At 44.0% G+C, this 20,148-nt stretch overlaps 1 protein-coding gene across 1 annotated transcript in view; it reads right to left on the bottom strand.

Annotated features, from left to right (window-relative positions):
• The window catches only part of LOC144792796 (uncharacterized), an 844,113-nt gene that overhangs the window by 599,422 nt on the left and 224,543 nt on the right, over window positions 1-20,148 (bottom strand). Inside the window, exons 26-27 of the mRNA XM_078667999.1 lie at window positions 19,630-19,776; window positions 17,097-17,278 (exon numbers count right to left, since the gene is read on the bottom strand). Of these exons, the coding sequence (XP_078524125.1) occupies window positions 17,097-17,278; window positions 19,630-19,776 (329 nt within the window). The remainder of the gene's footprint in view (window positions 1-17,096; window positions 17,279-19,629; window positions 19,777-20,148) is intronic.

Raw genomic sequence — 20,148 nt, 5'->3', positions numbered from 1 at the left:
AAATAGGGTGCATTGTTTGCGCCGCCGTTGCGTCACATTTAGTGACGCAATTGCGGCGCAAGGAGGCGCAAGGCCTTCATAAATCTGCCCCCTAAGTCTGCCACAGGATTGTGCCACGTGGTTTGTCTGTCATTTCGGGTGATTTTTGAACCATTTTACTAACCTGCAGTTTATCCAGTTATTGCTCTTTCAAATTCACCAGCACAAGCCTCGTTTATCGCGCGCTCACTTGGGGGAAAGTGAGGTAAGACATGACACTATTTGTCTTTTATTATTGGGCAGACATCTAACATGGGCTTCGATCGGAATTCCATAGAGCATATTATCAAGCCCATTATCGCCGCTTTATCGGCAGTTTCCTGGCGATAATGTATCGCTCGTCCTTGATAATATGCCCTTCTGTTTCCACACCAACACTGTCATCGGAAATAGACAGAGGATGCTGTTTGTTGTACCGACGGGGAGTGGAAGTTCTGTCTAACAAATTGACTATCATCCGGTGACACAACGGTTGTGTTTTGTGGCCGTTTTCCATATGGACATGAGGAACAGTAACAGGGATTATATTTCCTTGTAGGAGTACGTTATTTTGAAGCTTTTTCGAGCGACTGTGACATTTCAATATTAAATGTGTTTCTTCATTTTAATGGTTTGTACAAGGTTACGTTGCCACCTAGTGTGCCAAGTTTTAATTTATTTTTTATTTTGGAGATGATCCATCAGTCTATTTGTTTCCTGCTTTCACATAACCTAAACCCACATGTCTCAAGCTTCCGATGTTTCCTGACCATGGTGACTACTTCATTTATTTTAACCCATTGTTTTATTGTTTTCTTGGGACAGTGCATCTTTCCTAGTGTTTTAGTACTCACAATTAGCTAAGCATTCATTTGTGGTATGACTTGCTCGTCTACAGAGCTCATTTATTGTTTGTTTTTCCATGTATGCACAGAGTTTGCATAATACAAGAACAAGTCATGGGTTCCCACCCACATGTTCTTTCTTGCACACATTGCCCCACACTTGTGTGTTGTATAGGTTACAATATTGTCACAGTGCACAGTCCTTTCACCTCTTTACGAGGTGTGTTCCTTGGGTTGTTTTTCCCATTGTTACGGTGCACATTGTCTTCACCTTCACATGAAGTGAATAGCATAGGTGTTATTCTCATTGCTACAGTTTCAGGGCACAATGGGGCATATTATCAAGGGGGTTTTTTAGCTTTAAAAGACAAGAAAGCGGAGATAAAATTATCTCCCTATTACCTAGCTGTCGCTAACACCAGTTAGCGACAGCTAGTAGGAGATAGCGACCATCTTGGGCCCCACTTTGCATGTCAGTGATATTTATCACTAATGACATGCAAAGTGGGCGTGCCAAGATGTTAGCGACTGGAAACAGTCGCTAACATCGCTATCTCCTATTACCAACTTTTGGAGATATTCGCGCTAAGAGTTGTGACCCTTAATGGGTGTATGGTTTGGGTCCCAGTCCCATTACCATAGTGCATGGTTTATCTTTCACTGGGTGTTTGTTTTTACTCTTCATGTTATGCTTTATGTCGTTGTCAATACTATAGCCCAGTGCTGTTCTCTTTTTATTAATCAGTCTTCATTACATGATGGAGAAGTGTGAGTAATCTATTGTATTTCTCTTCTTCCTTGTCTCCTTGTTTCCTCCTGCTCTGACTTGCGTCCTCGCATACCTGTCTGGCCAGTAGGTGTGCAGGTGGTAGTCATTGGTGGTTTCTCCTTCTATTCTTCATTTGTCTCTTTTTCTGTTTCATGCTTCTCTTTGTTTGTGTATGGAAAGGAGGATGGGTAATGGCTTATGTTTTTCTGTTTTATCACGTTTCTATTGTCTCTCTCACTGCCCTTCTTGTCTCCTTTTGGTTCTCTCTTTGGTTCATATGGCTTCTGCATTTTGTTTCTGCTCTTTTGGGTTCTCTCTTTGTTTCATCTAGCTTTTCCATCTTGTTTCTGCTTTTTTCTTTTCCTCTTCACCTGTTACAGTGTTCTTTTCTGTTTTTCTTTGGAAGAAAGTAGGATATGTAGTATCCTGGTTCTAATTTGGTTCATGCTACGCTTGTGGAATTTTCCCTGAACTATGTAATATGGAAAGGCTGAGCAGCATGCTGGCTGCTCCTGGTGGGGCTGAACTACTGGAATTGTAACTACTACAATAAATACTCCTGAAACATTACACACAGCCTGGAGTCAGTTACTACAATCTCCACGATGAGTCTGTTGTCATAGTCTTGATTGCTTTTGTTGAAAATGCAATAAATATATTATCACAGAACAATGCAGGGATATGGAGCAACATTGCCCTTGCTGAGATTCTGCATCAGGACCGGAGGCTCAAATGATTCTTTAAAATTGGTGTCCATTTAGCACCACTAGGGGCACCAATTGCTTGTAGATGCTAGCAGCCAGATCTCATTGCTCTTCAGTCCGGAGAGACAAGCGTCACAAGTTCAAACCCACTACTACCTCACAGGGTTTGCTCAGGTTTTGGGCATTTCCATTTCATCTTAGATGGGCATTTTCTCCTGAATTAGAGCAACACAATCCCGTTCTGGGTCTTTCTTTTCTTCATAAGCTCTGTGAAACCAGGGCACTTCTGCCATATTGGTGAGGGCCTATCAGGCCCAGTTAGGCCATTCACTTCCCACTGCAACTGAATGGATGTGTACAGGTTATCAGTATTATCAATATTATTTGCTCAACTCAGCGAGTATAAATCCACTAGTTCCTGAGCATATTAACCAGGAACTCGAACAGAGGGAAGTATGGAGGAAATTGGTGAGGAGCAGATAATTTTCCCTCTTGATGAGGAGTTTGGGGATGCAATGGATGCCTCCCTTCAGAGAGGCATGTCTCTGGCATTAGCTCCTGAGCAGGAAATTGTTGATAGTGGTTGTGCAATATAGCATGAACCTCACATTGGGGTGTGTTCTAAGTCCCTGATCGCCACTTATATTCCATGAGGCTCCTCAGACCTTACCACAAAACAGGTCCCAGTCTAGAATTAATTCCTCACCTCCTTCTGACGCTTTCAAGGGGATCAGAGTAGAATTTTGGAAACACAGAGCCAATGCCTCAGCGGATCCTTTGGATCCCCTCCCACCTTGGATAACCTCCTTTGGGATTGAATGGCTTCCTCTCTGTGGGGACCAGGATAACCTGACCAAGATGGCTCTGATAATGAACCAGGGCTCAGTAGACCTTGGAGACAGCAGGGTCGACCAAAAAACTCCGGGTTGGAGTCGTCCTCTAGCAAGTGTAAGATGGTGCAATGGAACCCGAAGGCAGGCTGTACCCAGATGATATTTACCACCTGCATTCTGCTGAGTGTGCTCTGGTGGCAAAAGTGGCCCAGTAGGTGGGTAACCAAGCTTGTAAATCCTTGAACAAAGAGATAAGAGGCCTCCTTAGGGCTGAGCACCCATGGTCAGGCCTTGACGATGAAGTTGCTCTAACAGTGGAGATCAATGGCAAAATGGCCGCTTTCATAACTAAGGGGCATATTACCAACCAATAGAGATAATTTTTGTCTCTAACTTGTTTAGAGACAAAAATTATCGCCGCACATCGGCGATTTTTATCGCAGATAAACCTTGCTATTAGCAAGGTTTATCGCAAATGCGATAAAAAACGGCCGCAATGCATGAATATCGCTGAAAAGTCAGCGATATTCATGCATTACCGAGCTAATGCTCTTAGCCATGTTATCCACCTCCCATCGGATAACATGGCTAAGAACTGCTCCTGGGCAAGTGTTAGCTTTTGGAGATATTCGCGCTTAGCGCGAATATCTCCAAAAGTTGGTAATAGGAGATAGCGATGTTAGCGACTGTTTTCAGTCGCTAACATCTTGGCACGCCCACTTTGCATGTCATTAGTGATAAATATCACTGACATGCAAAGCGGGGCCCAAGATGGTCACTATCTCCTATTAGCTGTCGCTAACTGGTGTTAGCGACAGCTTGGTAATAGGGAGATAATTTTATCTCCGCTTTCTTGGCTTTTAAAGCCAAAAAAGCGGAGATAAATCCCCTTGATAATATGCCCCTAAGTTAATTAACAACACTAAGAAAGTTATTGTCTGTTCTAGGGAGGCCTGCCAGGACATGCTGTTGGATATTCTCTGGTCCTAACCAACATTTTAGATGTGGTCAAAGAGACTAAGGAGACTGACAATATATTCTCTCTGGAAATAGTGTTGGGCTGGGCACAGAGAACATGATGAAACACTGGAGTTCAGGGTGCTCTTAAAGGTGCAGTGTTCTATTCAGTGCTTATGATTACCAATGGACATCCCCTGAAACAAAAGTTGCATACACATAATATTCCTTCTGCTATCACTAACGCAGGCAGGAAATTGTGGCCTGGTCACAGCACACTTTACAGTAGATACCTGCTCTTTAAAATAGGCTCTACATACATTGTTTAGTGTGGCCTGTAGTCCCAACAGGCATATTTTAGCACAAGCTGTGTTAGAAGTCAAGGATATTTCATTTAATGCAGAGCAAATAGGAGCTGTATAGCTTCAGCAACAGCAGCGGTCACAAAACAGGTAGCCCAATAAACAAAGCAATTAGGATTTTCCAAGGGTAGACAATATTTTTATCAAAATAAATGAAGGTACATCATGGAAGCACTTCCCATGAAGATGGTAGAGCCAAAATAAAAAGTAGTGAAATAATGACAATAAAAAGGAAATGGCCAAAAGATTATTTAAGCTAGGAAAAGCAGAAGACGACAGACGGTAAGTAGTAAGCAGGACATTGGTTATCTTATTGGGATGGGCTGTTTAGATCTAAAATAGCAATTCCTTAAAGATGGTCTCTGCAGTAGGAGACTGTGTATTCCCACTACTAGATCATACATCAGCTAATAGGCAGTGCACAACAGGGCCTCGACTTAACACCACTTATCACCACAATATCATGGGGCTCAGCCTCTTCTAGCAGCCAAGAGGTCACATGTGAGTGGACAGCAGGGGAGAGAAAAAGACTAATAGGTGGAGGTGACTGCAACAAGTCCATCTATCATTCCGCTCCCTGCAGACTCCTTGACATGTTTTCTCAGGAGCAATATGTCCTGCAAATTGTCCTTATGGTGGTAAGGGAACAGAAGGAAAATACAGCAATAGTCACATCACCAAGTGATTGACTTCAGGGAAGCATTATATTTGACGACCCCAACATTACCTTTTCAACTCAGGTGACGGCACATTCATCAGTGCACAGGGAGTGGAGTAGAAAAGTGGCTGAAGGTAGAATTCTACCAATAAAAATGCTTTGAGGCTATTTCTCAAAGGCATGAGTGAGTAAAGTAGAAATACAGAACTACTTCCTGCCTTTATGAATTAGCCCAAAATCCACAAATCCCAATAAGTAAATGTTAAAAAATGACACAGTCCTTTTCATTTGTCCTAAATGTATATGAATTGCCCCTGGTTAGCCCTATTTTTGATATAGTCGGGACAATTTACAAAGGCATTCATGAATACAGGAAGTAATACTCTAAGCAGTGCTACTTTTTGTACTCTTGATTGCCTTTGTGACTTCAAGCAGTACTACTTCCTGTTCTCACGAAGGCCATTGTGACTCAACGTATTATACAAACAAAAGTTACTTACCTGTAAACTGTGGTTCTCCAGTATTGGTCTTTCATAGATTCACATGCTTGAATATTCCCAGTCGTCAAAGTGAGAGTCCCACGGTACATAACATAGCAATGTAACAATAACATAAGCATATTATAAGAAAGAGAAAAAAACAGAGTTTTGTAGAGAGAAGAGACTTGCCACTTCTATAACGTATCATAGTCACTATGATTAGTCCAAACTCCTGCCAATCAGGCTCCAACACCCTATATAATGTTCTCCTCAGAGCCTCAGATTTTCATAGCACAAGAGTGAGATAGAGTCAAGCTGCAGCAGAGAGCCTCTTAGGGGAGGAGGGTGTGTCGCATGTGAATCTATGTAAGACACCAATGCTGGAGAACCACAGTTTACAGGTAAGTAACTTTCGTTCTTCTCCAGTATTGGGGTGTGTTTCATAGGTTCACATGCTTGAATAAGAGTAGTAGGCAGTGGCATCAGAATAATATAAGGTATATATGAAGCAATATATCATTAATAAACAGTACGAAAAGACTGAAGAATAAATAAAAGAAATGGTACCTTGTATACAGGAGGAGGGAAGCAACAGAGGCTCACCTTATTTAAAAAGATTGCATAGGACTGCCTGTCCCACAGCTGAGTCAGCTTTGTCAGCAGCATCCAGACAGTAATGCCTTGTGAAGGTGTGCCTGCTGGACCATGTTGCAGCTCTGCAGATGTGTTGAAGAGGCACACCAGAAAATAGCGCAGTAGAAAAGGGAAACTTTTCTGGTAGAGTGCGCTTGAACAGCTGTAGTAAGAGGCTTTCCCACTTGTAGATGGCAAAAAGCAATTGCTGTAGATATCCAGAGTGCAATAGTTTTTTTGGTGACTGGATGCCCTTTTCGCATTCGTCCCTAGGCCATAAAAGTTGTTCAGTTTTACGGATATTAGCCTTTCTTTGAAGATAAAATCTGAGGCATCTTTTGATATCTATAGAATGTAGAGCTCTCTCTGCTGATGTTTGAGGATTAGGAAAACACTTTTCAAAATGACTGGTTCATTAAGGTGGAAAGGTGATGGTACCCTAGGAATAAAGGCCGGATTGATGCGGAGCAAAACAGAGGGGCATATTATCAAGGGGCTTTATCTCCGCTTTTTTGGCTTTAAAAGCCAAGAAAGCGGAGATAAAATTATCTCCCTATTACCAAGCTGTCGCTAACACCAGTTAGCGACAGCTAATAGGAGATAGTGACCATCTTGGGCCCCGCTTTGCATGTCAGTGATATTTATCACTAATGACATGCAAAGTGGGCGTGCCAAGATGCTAGCGACTGAAAACAGTCGCTAACATCGCTATCTCCTATTACCAACTTTTGGAGATATTCGCACTAAGCGCGAATATCTCCAAAAGCTAACACTTGCCCAGGAGCAGTTCTTAGCCATGTTATCCAATGGGAGGTGGATAACATGGCTAAGAGCATTTGCTCGATAATGCATGAATATCGCTGACTTTTCAGCGATATTCATGCATTGCGGCCGTTTTTTATCGCATTTGCGATAAACCTTGCTAATAGCAAGGTTTATCTGCGATAAAAATCGCCGATTTGCGGCGATAATTTTTGTCTCTAAACAAGTTAGAGACAAAAATTATCTCTATTGGTTGGTAATATGCCCCAGAGTCCTTGGTGAATTGGAGAAAAGGCGGTTTAGTAGTAAACGCCTGAATGTCACTGACTCGACATGCGGAAGTGAGAGCCAGTAGCAGCAAAGTTTTCCAAGTAATGAATTTGAGATCAACTTTATGGACTGGCTCAAAAGGGGGCTTCATAAGCTGTGCCAATACACTGTTTAAACCCCAAGGAGGAGGTGGTCGACGAATTGGTGGGAACATCCAAAAGAGACCCCTAAAGAATTGTTAAATTACTCTAGAGAAGTAAAGAGAGTTGAAATTGCTGCCAAAAATAACTTTTAGAGTGGAATGCGAGAGTCCGGATTTCGCCAAATGTAAAAGAAAGGCAAAAGATGCTCTGGCGTAGAATGCACAGGATGTACTTGAGCAGCATCACACCATAGACAGATTCTTTTCCATTTGAGTTTGTATGTTTTCACAGTTGAGGCTGCCCTAGTCTTAGCAATAACTTCCCTACAGTCTGAAGGAATGTTCAAATTTGCAACTTCATAGTGCTCAAGTTCCAAGCCGCTAAGCGAAGAGATGCTGGGTCGGGATGACACACCTGTCCCTGATCCATTGTTAGAAGATTCGGAAGCAGGCGAAGCATGATCGGGTCGCACTGTGACAAGAGCAGGAGATCCGTAAACCAGACTTGTTGAGGCCATCTGGGAGCTATTAGAAGAATGTGACAAGGTTCCTTCCTCATTTTGCGAAGAACTCTGGGGACCAGAGGAATCAGTGGAAAAGCGTAGGCATATATTCTTGACCAATTCATCAAAAAAGTATTCCTGCACGACTCTGGTTGGGGAAGCCAATTTGTGTAGAATGGGTATTTGGGGTTCAAATAGGTTGGAAACAGATCGATGTTCGGGGGACCCCATAATCGAAAAATGTGATCCAGTGTGGGTTGATGTAATTCCCATTCGTGATTGGTCGAGGCCGACCTGCTCAGGGAATCCGCAAGAATGTTGGACGCTCCCGGATTGTGCACTGCTGTGAGGGTGATTTGATGTTGGATTGCCCAATCCCAGATTTGTTGAGCTTGAAGAGATAGCAAGATGGACTGTGTGCCTCCTTGTTTGTTTATGTAGTGCATGCACGTTGTGTTGTCCATCCGGATCAACACCGAGGCTTCCTGTATGATGGTGCGAAAAGCCTTCAGAGCCACAAAAATGGCAAGTAACTCTAGTAGGTTGATGTGCCAGGTCCTTCGGTGGATGTCCCACCTTCCTTTTAATGTAAGGTCCTGAAGATTTGCACCCCACCCTTCGAGTGATGCGTCCGTTGTGAGAGTGAAATTTGGAGTGTCCACCAGGAATGGACAACCTGAAGAGACCTTTTCCTCGAGAGTCCACCAAAGCAGAGCTGTTTTCATCTGAGGTGTGACTCTGATCATATCGTTGAAGGATCCTGAGACTCGAGCCCATTGCTTGTCCAGTTCCTCCTGGATGTGCCTCATTTTTAGGCAGCAGTGAGGGACTAGGGGAATGTGGGAGGACAACATCCGTAGGAAAGATTTCAACTGCCAAATAGAAACTGACCTTTTTTAACCGGAGGGAGGTCTCTAGGTTGCAAAGTCGTTGACATCTTTCGTGTGACACAAAGGTTTTTGCCAGTTTGGTGTCTAAGATGGCTCCCAAGAACAGTCTGTTTTGAGCGGGGAGAAAATGAGACTTGTCATTGCTGAACGTAAGGCCCAGAGACTTGAAGAGGGTCTTGCAAAATAGAGTGTGTCTGGATGCCTGTTCGAACGACTGTTCCTTCAGAAGGCAGCCGTTGAGATAAGGAAAGATTTGCACTCCTTGTAGACAAAGATAAGCTGCCACCGGTGGACCTTGTTAAACACTCTGGGCACGGAAAAAAGGCCTAGTGGAAGGACTTTGAATTGAAAATCTTTCCCGGCCAATCTGCATCTGAGAACTTTTCTGTGTCTCAGTAGAATGGGAAGATGAAAATAAACATCTTGAAGGTCCAAAGTTGTCATATACTCCCCTTGCGATAGTAAAGGAAGCACCTCCTGAAGGGACAACATACAGAATGCTTATTTTTTGATGCATTTTGCACAGCAGGGGAATTTGCCCAGCGTGCAAGCGCTCTAACGGTCATGACGAGCTCAGCTCATCATGAGCACACGAGCACCGTGGCTAATGACGAGCTGAGCTCGTCATGAGCATGCAAGGTGTTAATAAAATTGTGAGTTGGTTTAACAGTTCCTTCAGATGGACTGGGGGAGGACATTTTGGTGGAGAATTGGGAGGAATCTTTACAAACTCCAATGCGTGACCTCTGTGCACAATATCCAGAACCCATTTATCGGTAGTTATCAATGACCATTTGGAGTAGAAGTGGGAGATTCGACCTCCAACCTTTGAAAAAGTGGGAGGAGTCAGGGATGGCGGATGGAAAAAGTCATTGCTTCTTGGAGGAAATTGTAAGAGGATTTACCTCGGTATTGTCTATAAGAAGTAGTAGGCTGTTGTCTGTACGATTGTTGACTCTGGGAGGAGTAACGTTGTTGACCTTGTTGATACTGATTGATACCTCCCCGAAAGGAATATGTGGAGCCACGACCTCTCGCACCTCGAAAGGGCTGCTTTTTAAACTGGAGAGTGCCGAGAGCACAAGCAGTGTCGGTGTCCTTCTTGATTGTCTGAAGGGCAACATGTTGACCAAAAAATTATTCACCATCATAAGGCATGTCCAATATCTTTACTTAACAAAAATAGAGGGGGAGGGACCAAGGAGCTTGACCAGGTCCAGTGTCCATGCTCCTAATTAAATCATACTTACAACAAAGGGGACACTGTTCCTAATACAAGGTGCAAAAAGTCACCTTTGTATGCGGGTGCAAAAATTCACCCATATTTACAAACCAAGAAAGAAAAAGAAACAGAATTCCTAGGTAAAGTGACCCACAGTGAACAGGGAAAACATTTATGGGCCGATTATGATGGCGGACGGACCTGAGTCCGTCCGCCACCATAGAGTAGGAGGGACCGTCCGCAGGGGCAGCGGTGGTCCCTCCATGCAGATTAGGATGTGACCGCCAGGGTGGCGGTCACATCCTCTATTTTTAACATTGCGGTGGGTGCAGCTTCAAGCTGCACCCGCCACAATGTTAAAAATGCATGCACGGCATTTGCGTGCACAAAGCAGCAGGCACCGCGCGGTGCCTGCCGCTTTGTCCACGCAAATGCAGGGGGGTACCATAGGTACCCCCCATGTGCACCCCCCCCTTCACCCAGGGGGTCGCAAAGGGCCCCCGCAGTGAAGGTCCATATGCTTTTCCACGTGGAAAAGCATACTTCCTACTCCATCATAATATGGCTGGCGGTGTCTGATAGACACCGCCAACCATGTTATTGCTTTTCCGCCGCGGTCGGAAGGTGACCGTGGCGGAAAAGCGGCGGACAGATTCAAAGACCCACCAGCCATCCTAATTTGGCGGTGGGTCTTTCATTCATCCGCGGCGGATTTCCCGCATCCTCCGGGCCGGCGGAAGCCACCGCCGGCCCGGAGGATGCGGGAAATCCGCGATGCTAATGACCCCCTATGTGTCCTCTGTTGCCCTCACACACCTCGAGAGGTGTCATGCTTCATCATTGGGCAGTTGTTCCTCGTAGGGCCGGCGCTGCAATTCCCTACGGGCCCCCCGAAGGGTCTCTTTATCAGAGATCTTTTTAGGACTGCCGGATGGTGCATGTGGGTGTGCGGGGTAGGGGGTCATGTGAGGGTGATAAAAAGTGTGTGCAAATATTGTGTAAAATATTTAGTGGGTAACCATGCAGCGAATGTTTGTAATTTGTACCCAAAGCAGTCTTAACTGCTAAATGAATAAAATCTAGCCCCAAGGGCATATTATGCCAGGGTGTAGACATAGGTCAACATGTTTCACGCCTGTGTCGCCTTAAGGGTCGTTGGCATTTCGTCAGGACCAGAATATTTAAAAATAAGTGGTGCATGTGGAAATAGATTAAAATACCCTCATGATCGACCAGGGCAGGCAGTAACCTGTATACCCGATATCTGGCTACAGCTTCATGTTGTAACCGCTCCTGGTCAATACCTAGGAAAGAAAATGGACAATAGAATACAGTTTTACGCATCAGAAACATCTTGACGCCACATCATGTGCCCCCAATGTGTGCACAAACAAATTTTGAAACAACCAGAGTAGCAGACACAGGGGACACAGGCTCACACCAGGCAACTACGGAAGCCCAGATCCAGCAAGGCATGATTTTGTGCATCTAATGCGCCCAAAAAGGGAATAAACACCCCTATCTTATACTAAATAAAATGCGGTGGTTAAGGGAAGGGCCCACTCGTGAATATTGCCACCCTAAAAACAAAATTTGTCAAACCCTGTAAAACATGATGTTAGTAGGGCCTCATCTAGAATTAATGCCCCGATGCTGTAGACTCTAAATGCGTGCTCACCTCGCTACGCTGAGGAAACGCTTCCACCAGCAGCAGGCAACGAACACACCCCGCATTAACAGGCTGTAAAGGTAACAAATAATCACTTGGGGTTAACAAAACGGACTCGGAATGCCATATCAAGGGTGCTCAGTCATAGCTGTACCCGACTCACTTCCAAATTTTACTCACAGATTCGCTCGTGTGCTGTCTCCTCCACACCTACCCCATTGTTGCGTCTGCCCGGAAATGACATCGCATTCCGCGGAAGTTATTTAAAACAGATCTATGGGGTCAGGTGTGCTATGTGATTAACTTCACCGGAACATCCTAATGAATAAAGAAGGGTCAGTCCGCATGCTCAGTTGTTAAGGACGCGCCGCGCATGTGCAGAAAGGGAAGGACTACTCCCCAACACGTGCGCAGCGCAAGCACTCTTGATGCTCATTTACTCTAAAGAAAGGTGCGATACTGTAGTGAAAACCCAATGATTATAAACGTCCCCTCTCAAATATCTAGGAATTCTGTTTCTTTTTCTTTCTTGGTTTGTAAATATGGGTGACTTTTTGCACCCGTATACATAGGTGACTTTTTGCACCTTGTATTAGGAACAGTGTCCCCTTTGTTGTAAGTATGTCCAATATCTTTGTCTGTTCCTCTTGAGGGAAAGAAGTCGCCTTCAACCAGCCCTGCCACCTGAGGGCTGGCTCACCCGCCAATAGACGGAACCCAGTAGAAGACACATCAACAGCACAATCAATATTCTCCGAGGAAATCCTTTCCCCTTCTTAAAGAATTTTTAAAGCTTCTGCTTTATGTATGTATGTATGTATGTATTTTAATGCTTGTTAAGCGCAGCTGTCACCCAGCGGGTATCCTGGCGCTGAGATCAATTCCACCATCAATTCTACAAATTATTCTGCTCTAGGGAAAAGAAAGGTTTTAAGGTCCTTTTTAAATAAAAACAAATTTTGACTGCTCCTCAGTTTTAGAGGTAGAGTGTTCCACATTGTGGCGGCCGTGAAACTAAAGGCGCGGCCGCCCATTCTCACTCTGTTTATTCTAGGGACTTTCACTAGGAACGCTGAGGCGGATCTCAGAGGTCTGGCAGCCTGATACCACGAAAAAAGATTTTGCAATGGTATTGGTCCTTGACCATGCAGTGCCCCAAAAACCAGGCACATAGCTTTGTAGGAGATCCTCTGCTGGACCGGCAGCCAGTGCAAAAATGCCAGAGCTCCCGCAGAAGACGCCGAGCGAGGTAGGGATAGGGCTAATTTAGCCGCCATATTTTGAACCCTCTGTAATTTATGGACCAAGACCTTTGGGGCTCCTAGAAGTAGTGCGTTACAGTAGTCTAACCTACTGAGGATGGTACTACGCACTACTTCTACTCTGGCATCCCGCGGAAGAAGCGGCAGTATCTTCCGTAGAGCACGGAGCAGGCCCATACAAGGAGGATCTGGTATCAAATCTACAAGGGATGAAATGACTGACCACATTTGTCGATCGTAACAGCAGAGAATAGATAGAGAATTGGCCGCTCAAACCGTAGTTGCCGCCATAGTGGAAAACTTTTTGCCAATAGCGTCAAGGTGTCTACCCTCTAGGTTTGGAGGTGCAGATAATGGAGCCGATGGATTCCTGGCACGATGTTGTCCTGCCTGAGTAATAATAGTAATAGAAATAGCTGGACTGGTCCCATGAGGCACAGGGTCAGAGTGATTTGGATATGGCCATGTCTGAACTGGGGTGGTGGAGTGAGCTAAAGAATGATGATGGATTACACCCAGATTAGTTGACTGAGGATGAGTGTTTGATTTGCTCAAACGCTCCGGCCATCATCCCCTTTGGTATCGCTTTGTTCGCCCTTAGTTGGCAGGGTATGCCCAGACGTGGGTCCCTTGCCACTTTGCCACTGGATTCAAGCTAGCTTGGCTGATGATGGCTGATTAGCCAGAAACCGGTCCCAGGATGCTTGTTTCCGGTCCAGGGAAGACTTGGCTTGGCAGTTCGGGCTGGACTGTTCCCATGAGGCACAGGGTCAGACTGATTTGCATATGGCCATGTCTGAACTGGGGTGGTGGAGTGAGCTAAAGAATGCTGATGGACTAAACTCAGATCAGTTGACTGGGGGTGAGTGTTTGATTTGCTCAAACGCTCTGTCCATCATCCACTTTGGTTTCGCTTTGTTCGCCCTTAATTGGCAGGGTATGCCCAGATGTGGGTCCCTTGCTCACTTTGCCACTGGATTCAAGCTAGCCTGGCTGATGACGGCTGATTAGCCAGAAACTGGTCCCAGGATGTTTGTTTCTGGTCCAGGGAAGACATGACTTGGCAGTTTGTGCTGCACTGTTCCCATGAGGCACAGGGTCAGACTGATTTGCATATGGCCATGTTTGAACTGGGGTGGTGGAGTGAGCTAAAGAATGATGATGGATTAAACCCAGAACAGTTGACTGGGGGTGAGTGTTTGATTTGCTCAAACGCTCCGTCCATCATCCCCTTTGGTATCACTTTGTTCGCCCTAAGTTGGCAGGGTATACTCAGACGTGGGTCCCTTGCTCACTTTGCCACTGGATTCAAGCTAGCATGGCTGATGACAGCTGATTAGCCAGAAACCAGTCCCAGGATGCTTGTTTCCGGGTCCAGGGAAGACATGGCTTGGCAGTTCAGGCTGGACTGTTACCATGAGGTACAGGGTCAGATTGATTTACATATGGCCATGTCTCAACTGGGGTGGTGGAGTGAGCTAAAGAATGATGATGGATTAAACCCAGATGAGTTGACTGGGGGTGAGTGTTTGATTTGCTCAAACGCTCCGTCCATCATCCCCTTTGGTATCGCTGAGTAATAATGGAATCAGGTTTTGGTTGTGCAATGAGACAAGCAGGCAAATTTGCGGGCGTTTTGTATTTCTTATCCGGTCACTGTAAGACAGCTGGAATGGAATTAGGGTTTTGCATGAGCTTGAGACCTTCCTGCCTAATAAAATCGATGATGGGGATAGAACAAACTTGTTTTTGCTGTTGATGTTTAAATTTATATAGGAAACAATCCTCCTCTCTGGTGACCATAGGAAGGTGGAATCTTTTTGCCGCCCTTTCCCTAAGTAAATGAAAACCACCTATGTCAACTGGTGAAGAATGCAGAGGAGCTGGAGTAGTGGGAGAAGGTGTTTGAATGTGATAATTGTCCCATTCCGAAAGAAGGGATCTGTCATCCAACTCAGCCTCTTACCTGTTATCATCATCATTATCTTCCTCCATGACCTGAGGAGCATCCTGGAGTTGTACTCTGGACGCTGATGTAGAAGGTATGGCAAGTGATTCTCCAGTAAGAGAAGGTTGGAGAGGCGCTTGAGGTGCCGGTGAGGCCTGTAATGAGTTAGCAAAACGATGATAATAGTCATTTATCCAGCATGAATTGGAGGTTGGAAATAAGAGATAAAGGCATCTGCGCCATTGGAAGCTCCGGCGCAGGCTGTCTGTCATGAGCTGAAAAATCTTTGTGTTCCTGGTCATCATCAGAGTCCTGACATTTAATAAGAAGCTCAGAAGGACTGCGAGCAGCCCGAAACCTGTCATCGTCCTCCGATTCATGATCATCAGCATCAGAAGAAAATCATTCTGCTGGAGGTTGAGAAGCAGTTTGAATTGACATCAAGGTAGCCAAAGAGGATTGTCGCCGCTGAAGCAGGGAACTTGAAGACTTCAAAGGAACCAAATCCATGGATGCATTCGTCGACGCTGTCACTGTCGACGATAGACTTTGTTGCTGAACCACCGTTGACGAAGCCACCGTCGAAGCCACCGCCGACAAAGCCACCGTCGATGAAGCCACCGTCGACAAAGCCATCGTTGATGAAGCCACCGTCGACAAAGCCATTGGCGACGAAGCCACCGTCGACGAAGCCACCGTCGACGAAGCCACCGTCGTCGACGATGTACGCGTCGACGAATGTTTCTTCTTCTGCTTGATAGACGCCGTTGATGAAGTCAAAGGCACCATAGATGAAATAGGCCTCACCTTAATGGATATAAACGTCGACGGTGAAGTTGCCGACGACAGGATCATAGGCTGCTTCATAGACGCAGAAGTTAAAGTTGCCGATGTAGACGCGACAACTGCAGTCCTTGTCGACGGAGGAAGCGACGACAAGCTCGTTGACGAGATAGGCAGTTTCTGAGGTAAAAACTGCGCAGCCAGAGTCTTGTACGCCTGAGAATCAGATCTCGGGAGCATAGAAGGTGCAGATAGTCTCTGAGGGGAAGAAATCACCTCTTTTGAAGTTGAAGGTCGGTCAGTGGGCTTATCAATCTGATGTTTCTTCGCCACTTTAGTTTTAGAAGAAACCTTCGAGACTCACTGGCTCTCTTCAAAGATGAAGTAGTCTTGACTGAGGACACACTCTTCACATCTGAAAGAGGGTTCTCTGTAGTCTTCAACTTCTGTAGCCACAGAAGGAGACGCCCTCCTCTGTCCTTTAGAGTCTTTTGGGAGAAGGTCCTACAAATTTTACAATCCTTTACCTGGTGTTCAGGGTAGAGGCAATAAATACACTTATTTTGAGGGTCTTCAGAATGAAGTCGCTGTTTACCACAAGTCCCACAAGGTCTGAAGAGGGACTTCTTGGTTGAAGACATGATGCAGCTGTTCTTTGAGAAGAAAAAGAGAAAAAACTGAGCAGAGCTCAGGGAGACTCCCTTCACACGACGTGCGGTAGAAAATCTGAGGGCCTGAGCCTCTGAGGAGAATATTCTACAGGGTGCTGGAGCCTAATTGGCTGGAGTTTGGACTAGTCATAATGACTATGATATGTTATAGAAGTGACAAGTATCATCTCTCTACAAAACTCTATGGTTTTTTCTCTTTCTTATAATCAGCTTTTGTTATTGTTACATTACTATGTTATGTACCGTGGGACTCCGACTTCGACGACGGGGAATATTAAAAGCATGTGAATCTATGAAAGGCACCCCAATACTGGAGAATTCTCATACTCATGATTGCCTTGTGACTTAAAGCAGTAAACATTCTGTACTCAAGAAGGGTTTGTGACTCTAGGTAGTACTACTACTCATACTATTGAATCCTGTTGTGACTCTAAGTACTGTTAGTTCCAGTACTTATGAAGGCATTTGTGACTGTAAATAGTACTACTTCCTGTTCTCATGAATGCCTTTGTAACTCTAAGTAGTACGATTTCCTATAGTCATGATGGTCTTTGTGACTCAAAGTAGGATTATTTCCCGCACTCATTCTGTAAAAACAAATGTTACCAATGAATACTTATATTTAAGCAATGTTCGCCAATGGTACCAAACCAGTTTTCGTCAACTGAAATTGTAAAACAAGTCATAAACAATGGCAGCATAATCAGAAGCTATACCTGAAACTGAGCACTCTTTTCATCACTGACTGTTGTTACATTGTAGTTGCAAGTTGCATTGTTAGTGCAGTTGCACAGGATGAGAGTCAGTGCCTTATCTTGAGTAATTTTAGAGTCATTTGCTCTGATGGTCACATATGCAGGGTCAGAACTCGTTGGTTTCCAAATGAGTGTTCCATTTTCTGTAAAAAAGTGGGAAACCTATGTTAGTTGCTTCGTAATGCGTTAATTCCCCACCCTCACTGTATCACAGTAAAAACATCTTGTATGCCACTGAGAACTTCTTCCAAACTAGTCTAAATATCATAAAGTGTTTCTTAGGTCTGTGAGCCACTATTTAGTCTCCAGCTTGTTTTCTCCAATGCTTCTTCTAACAACAGTTATCTACATGAAAAACTGCAAACCCAGTGAATGGACAATGGATTTCCCTCTAGGGTCCCAAATTTGAGATTTATACAGCTTTTTTTGCACTATGTCTTCAGCTTCCCTTCACACTCCTGGAGCAGCTCTTATCTCTAGTCAGACAAGAGAGTGGACCAGTCTTCAGTATTTCTTTACTCTGAGTCATCTGGTGGATGGCACTACTGGTGAGAGGTAGCACACAGCATTTTGTGCCAGACCTGAGACCTTGCCATATCAACATAAGTTCTGAGAGCCAGATGTCATCCATCCTAAAACCAGAAATTGCTGCAAGTCACCTACCCTTCAAAATCCCAAGACATTGAGAGCTGGTAAGCCAGGCCAATTATGTCCTAGTTTGAGAGGATATTGAATTGGAGGAATTGTTTCTATGCCTCTACTCTCTCCCACCTTGAAGAAAGAACAACCTTACTTCCCTCAGAACTTCTCATCATCGTCCTCAGGACCTTCCAAGCTTCTGATGAAGGGTCTAGAACCCTTAGCTTTGTCATATTTCTTTGGCAGGCGCAGCGATATCTTTATATTGCCAACTATGGGTAGCACAGATTCCAGAAATCGGCCTAACATTTTAAAACTAACTGGCCTTGTAAAATGCAGTGAGAAAACCTTACTACAGCTGTCCTTTTTAGGACAGTCCTCCATTCAGAGGATACTCTTGCAATCAGAGAGTCCTATGGTTCGGTTACCTGTGGTTGGACCATAGTCAAATAACTTGATCATTCCCTCTCTTCTGGGAGGCTATATATTGAATATCGAGTAAACAAATATTGAGGTGCCAAGATATTGTGGTCTAAATATTGAAGACCTAAATATAATAAGGCCTAGAGCATACAGGTAAGTATAAATTAACTATTCTCAACTCCATCATTTTTTACCTTGAAGACACATACATTCTCAAGGTGCATGTAATCAGAGTTAAGTCTAGTAAATCTCTATTTAGCATACACACTTCGTTCATGGTATTTTGGTCCACTGAAAATGAAACCAATATCAACCCAAAATACCAATGATTCTGTTAGTTTGTGGATTTAATTTTAGGTTATCATGACAGTTGAGTGGCTCATAGAATTACTAAAACCTAGAGCTAGATGAGGAAGGTGACCACTACAATACCTTTCTCTTTCTTGTGATTCACAGAGTACGTCAATGAAACATTATACACTAAGTGAAACATTTTGTTACTTTCAAATTGATAAAATTCCCAAACATCATACTGGATCCCCTCCGCTGCTTGTAATTACCTGCCCTTGACATGCATTGGAATTTAATGTTAGCACTGATTCTTTTTGGCATGGAGAAACTGTTTAGCACCACAAGGGGAATTTAGTGCATTATGGGGTACCTAAGATTCTCAATTTATCTCATGATCTATCTTTGTCCTTGGAAGCAGTTGTCATTTCTGGTTTGTTGTGTGTGTGCTTTATTTTACTATTCTCTTATTCCCCATTTATTGAGTTTCTTATCATAGTGTTATTTTGTACATGAGTTCCTACTACCTTGCTTACACCTTTACTACTAAACCTCTCTACACCTAAGAGTCAAGCCCTGATCCAGGGGCACTGTCATCGCTGAGTGTATCGTAGTTCCAGGAACATCTGCATTGTCATTGTCAACCAACAATACAGACAATAGTGTTATTCACAGCCAATTATTTACTCTGAATAGTAGATCTACCATACAGCACATCCCATGAGTATTGCCATATCGGTCTTCTTTGCGTGAAGGTTCATAAAATTAATATACAAATGTCTTGCGTTCCAAACTCCATCTACATTAACATTAATCGGAGAGAGACTGGCATGCAATCTAAGTGTGTACATGTGTCAGATTTAAGCAGGCATACATGAAATGAAATATATAGAGTAGAGACAGTGATCCCTAGTGCCCTAAGCTGAGGGTGGGGAGTTAGCAGGGTATGATGTTGGGCTGCTTTGACTTACGATGATACATTTCTCAATGCCCTGTGACAAGACTGGACTTGATTATAATATTTTAGCAGAGTTTTAATAAATGAGTGGGTGGGTCTTTTCAATTGTAGTTGATTCTGTTTGGATAAACAAAGAAACACGTGGACAAAAAGAACATTAATAAAGCTCTATAACAGATCTCTTACTTGTAATTGTAACATCAGTTGAATTGGTTACCACAGTGAATACAACTGGGTCGTCGTCCTGGTCTGTTGCTGTATAGTATACAACAGCAATTTCATTTAAAGCAGCATGGAGTTCAGATGGTCCAGTAATATTGGGTGGAAAGTTTTCTGAAACATATAATCACATTTTAAGTTTGTTGTAACAGCCCTAGTGCAACCAACACATATTCTGAGAGATGTCAACAAATCTGTTGCCATGTGACAAGAAGTCCCAACTGTAAGACATCAAATACCAAACGCGATTCCTTAACCACTAGGGTTCAGCCATGCGTCTTAGGTTTGGTTTTAATGGCCATATAATAGGGAAGAGTGGCTTCTGGTGTCTATGTGGAATCCTGTCCTTGAATCATTGTCTATCAATATTGTAAAACAAAGTCATTCTTTTGGGATGGGAGTAATGTTATGAACAAACCAGAATAATGCTGGGCAGGACCAAAAAAGGAAAATATTGATTCTTCATAAAGAAATGAATTTGTGGTA

This window comes from Lissotriton helveticus, chromosome 11, assembly GCF_964261635.1.
Source record: "Lissotriton helveticus chromosome 11, aLisHel1.1, whole genome shotgun sequence".
NCBI classification, from domain to species: Eukaryota; Metazoa; Chordata; class Amphibia; order Caudata; family Salamandridae; genus Lissotriton; species Lissotriton helveticus.
Note: the sequence above shows the minus strand (reverse complement) of the source record. Positions and strands in the feature narration are given on the sequence as shown.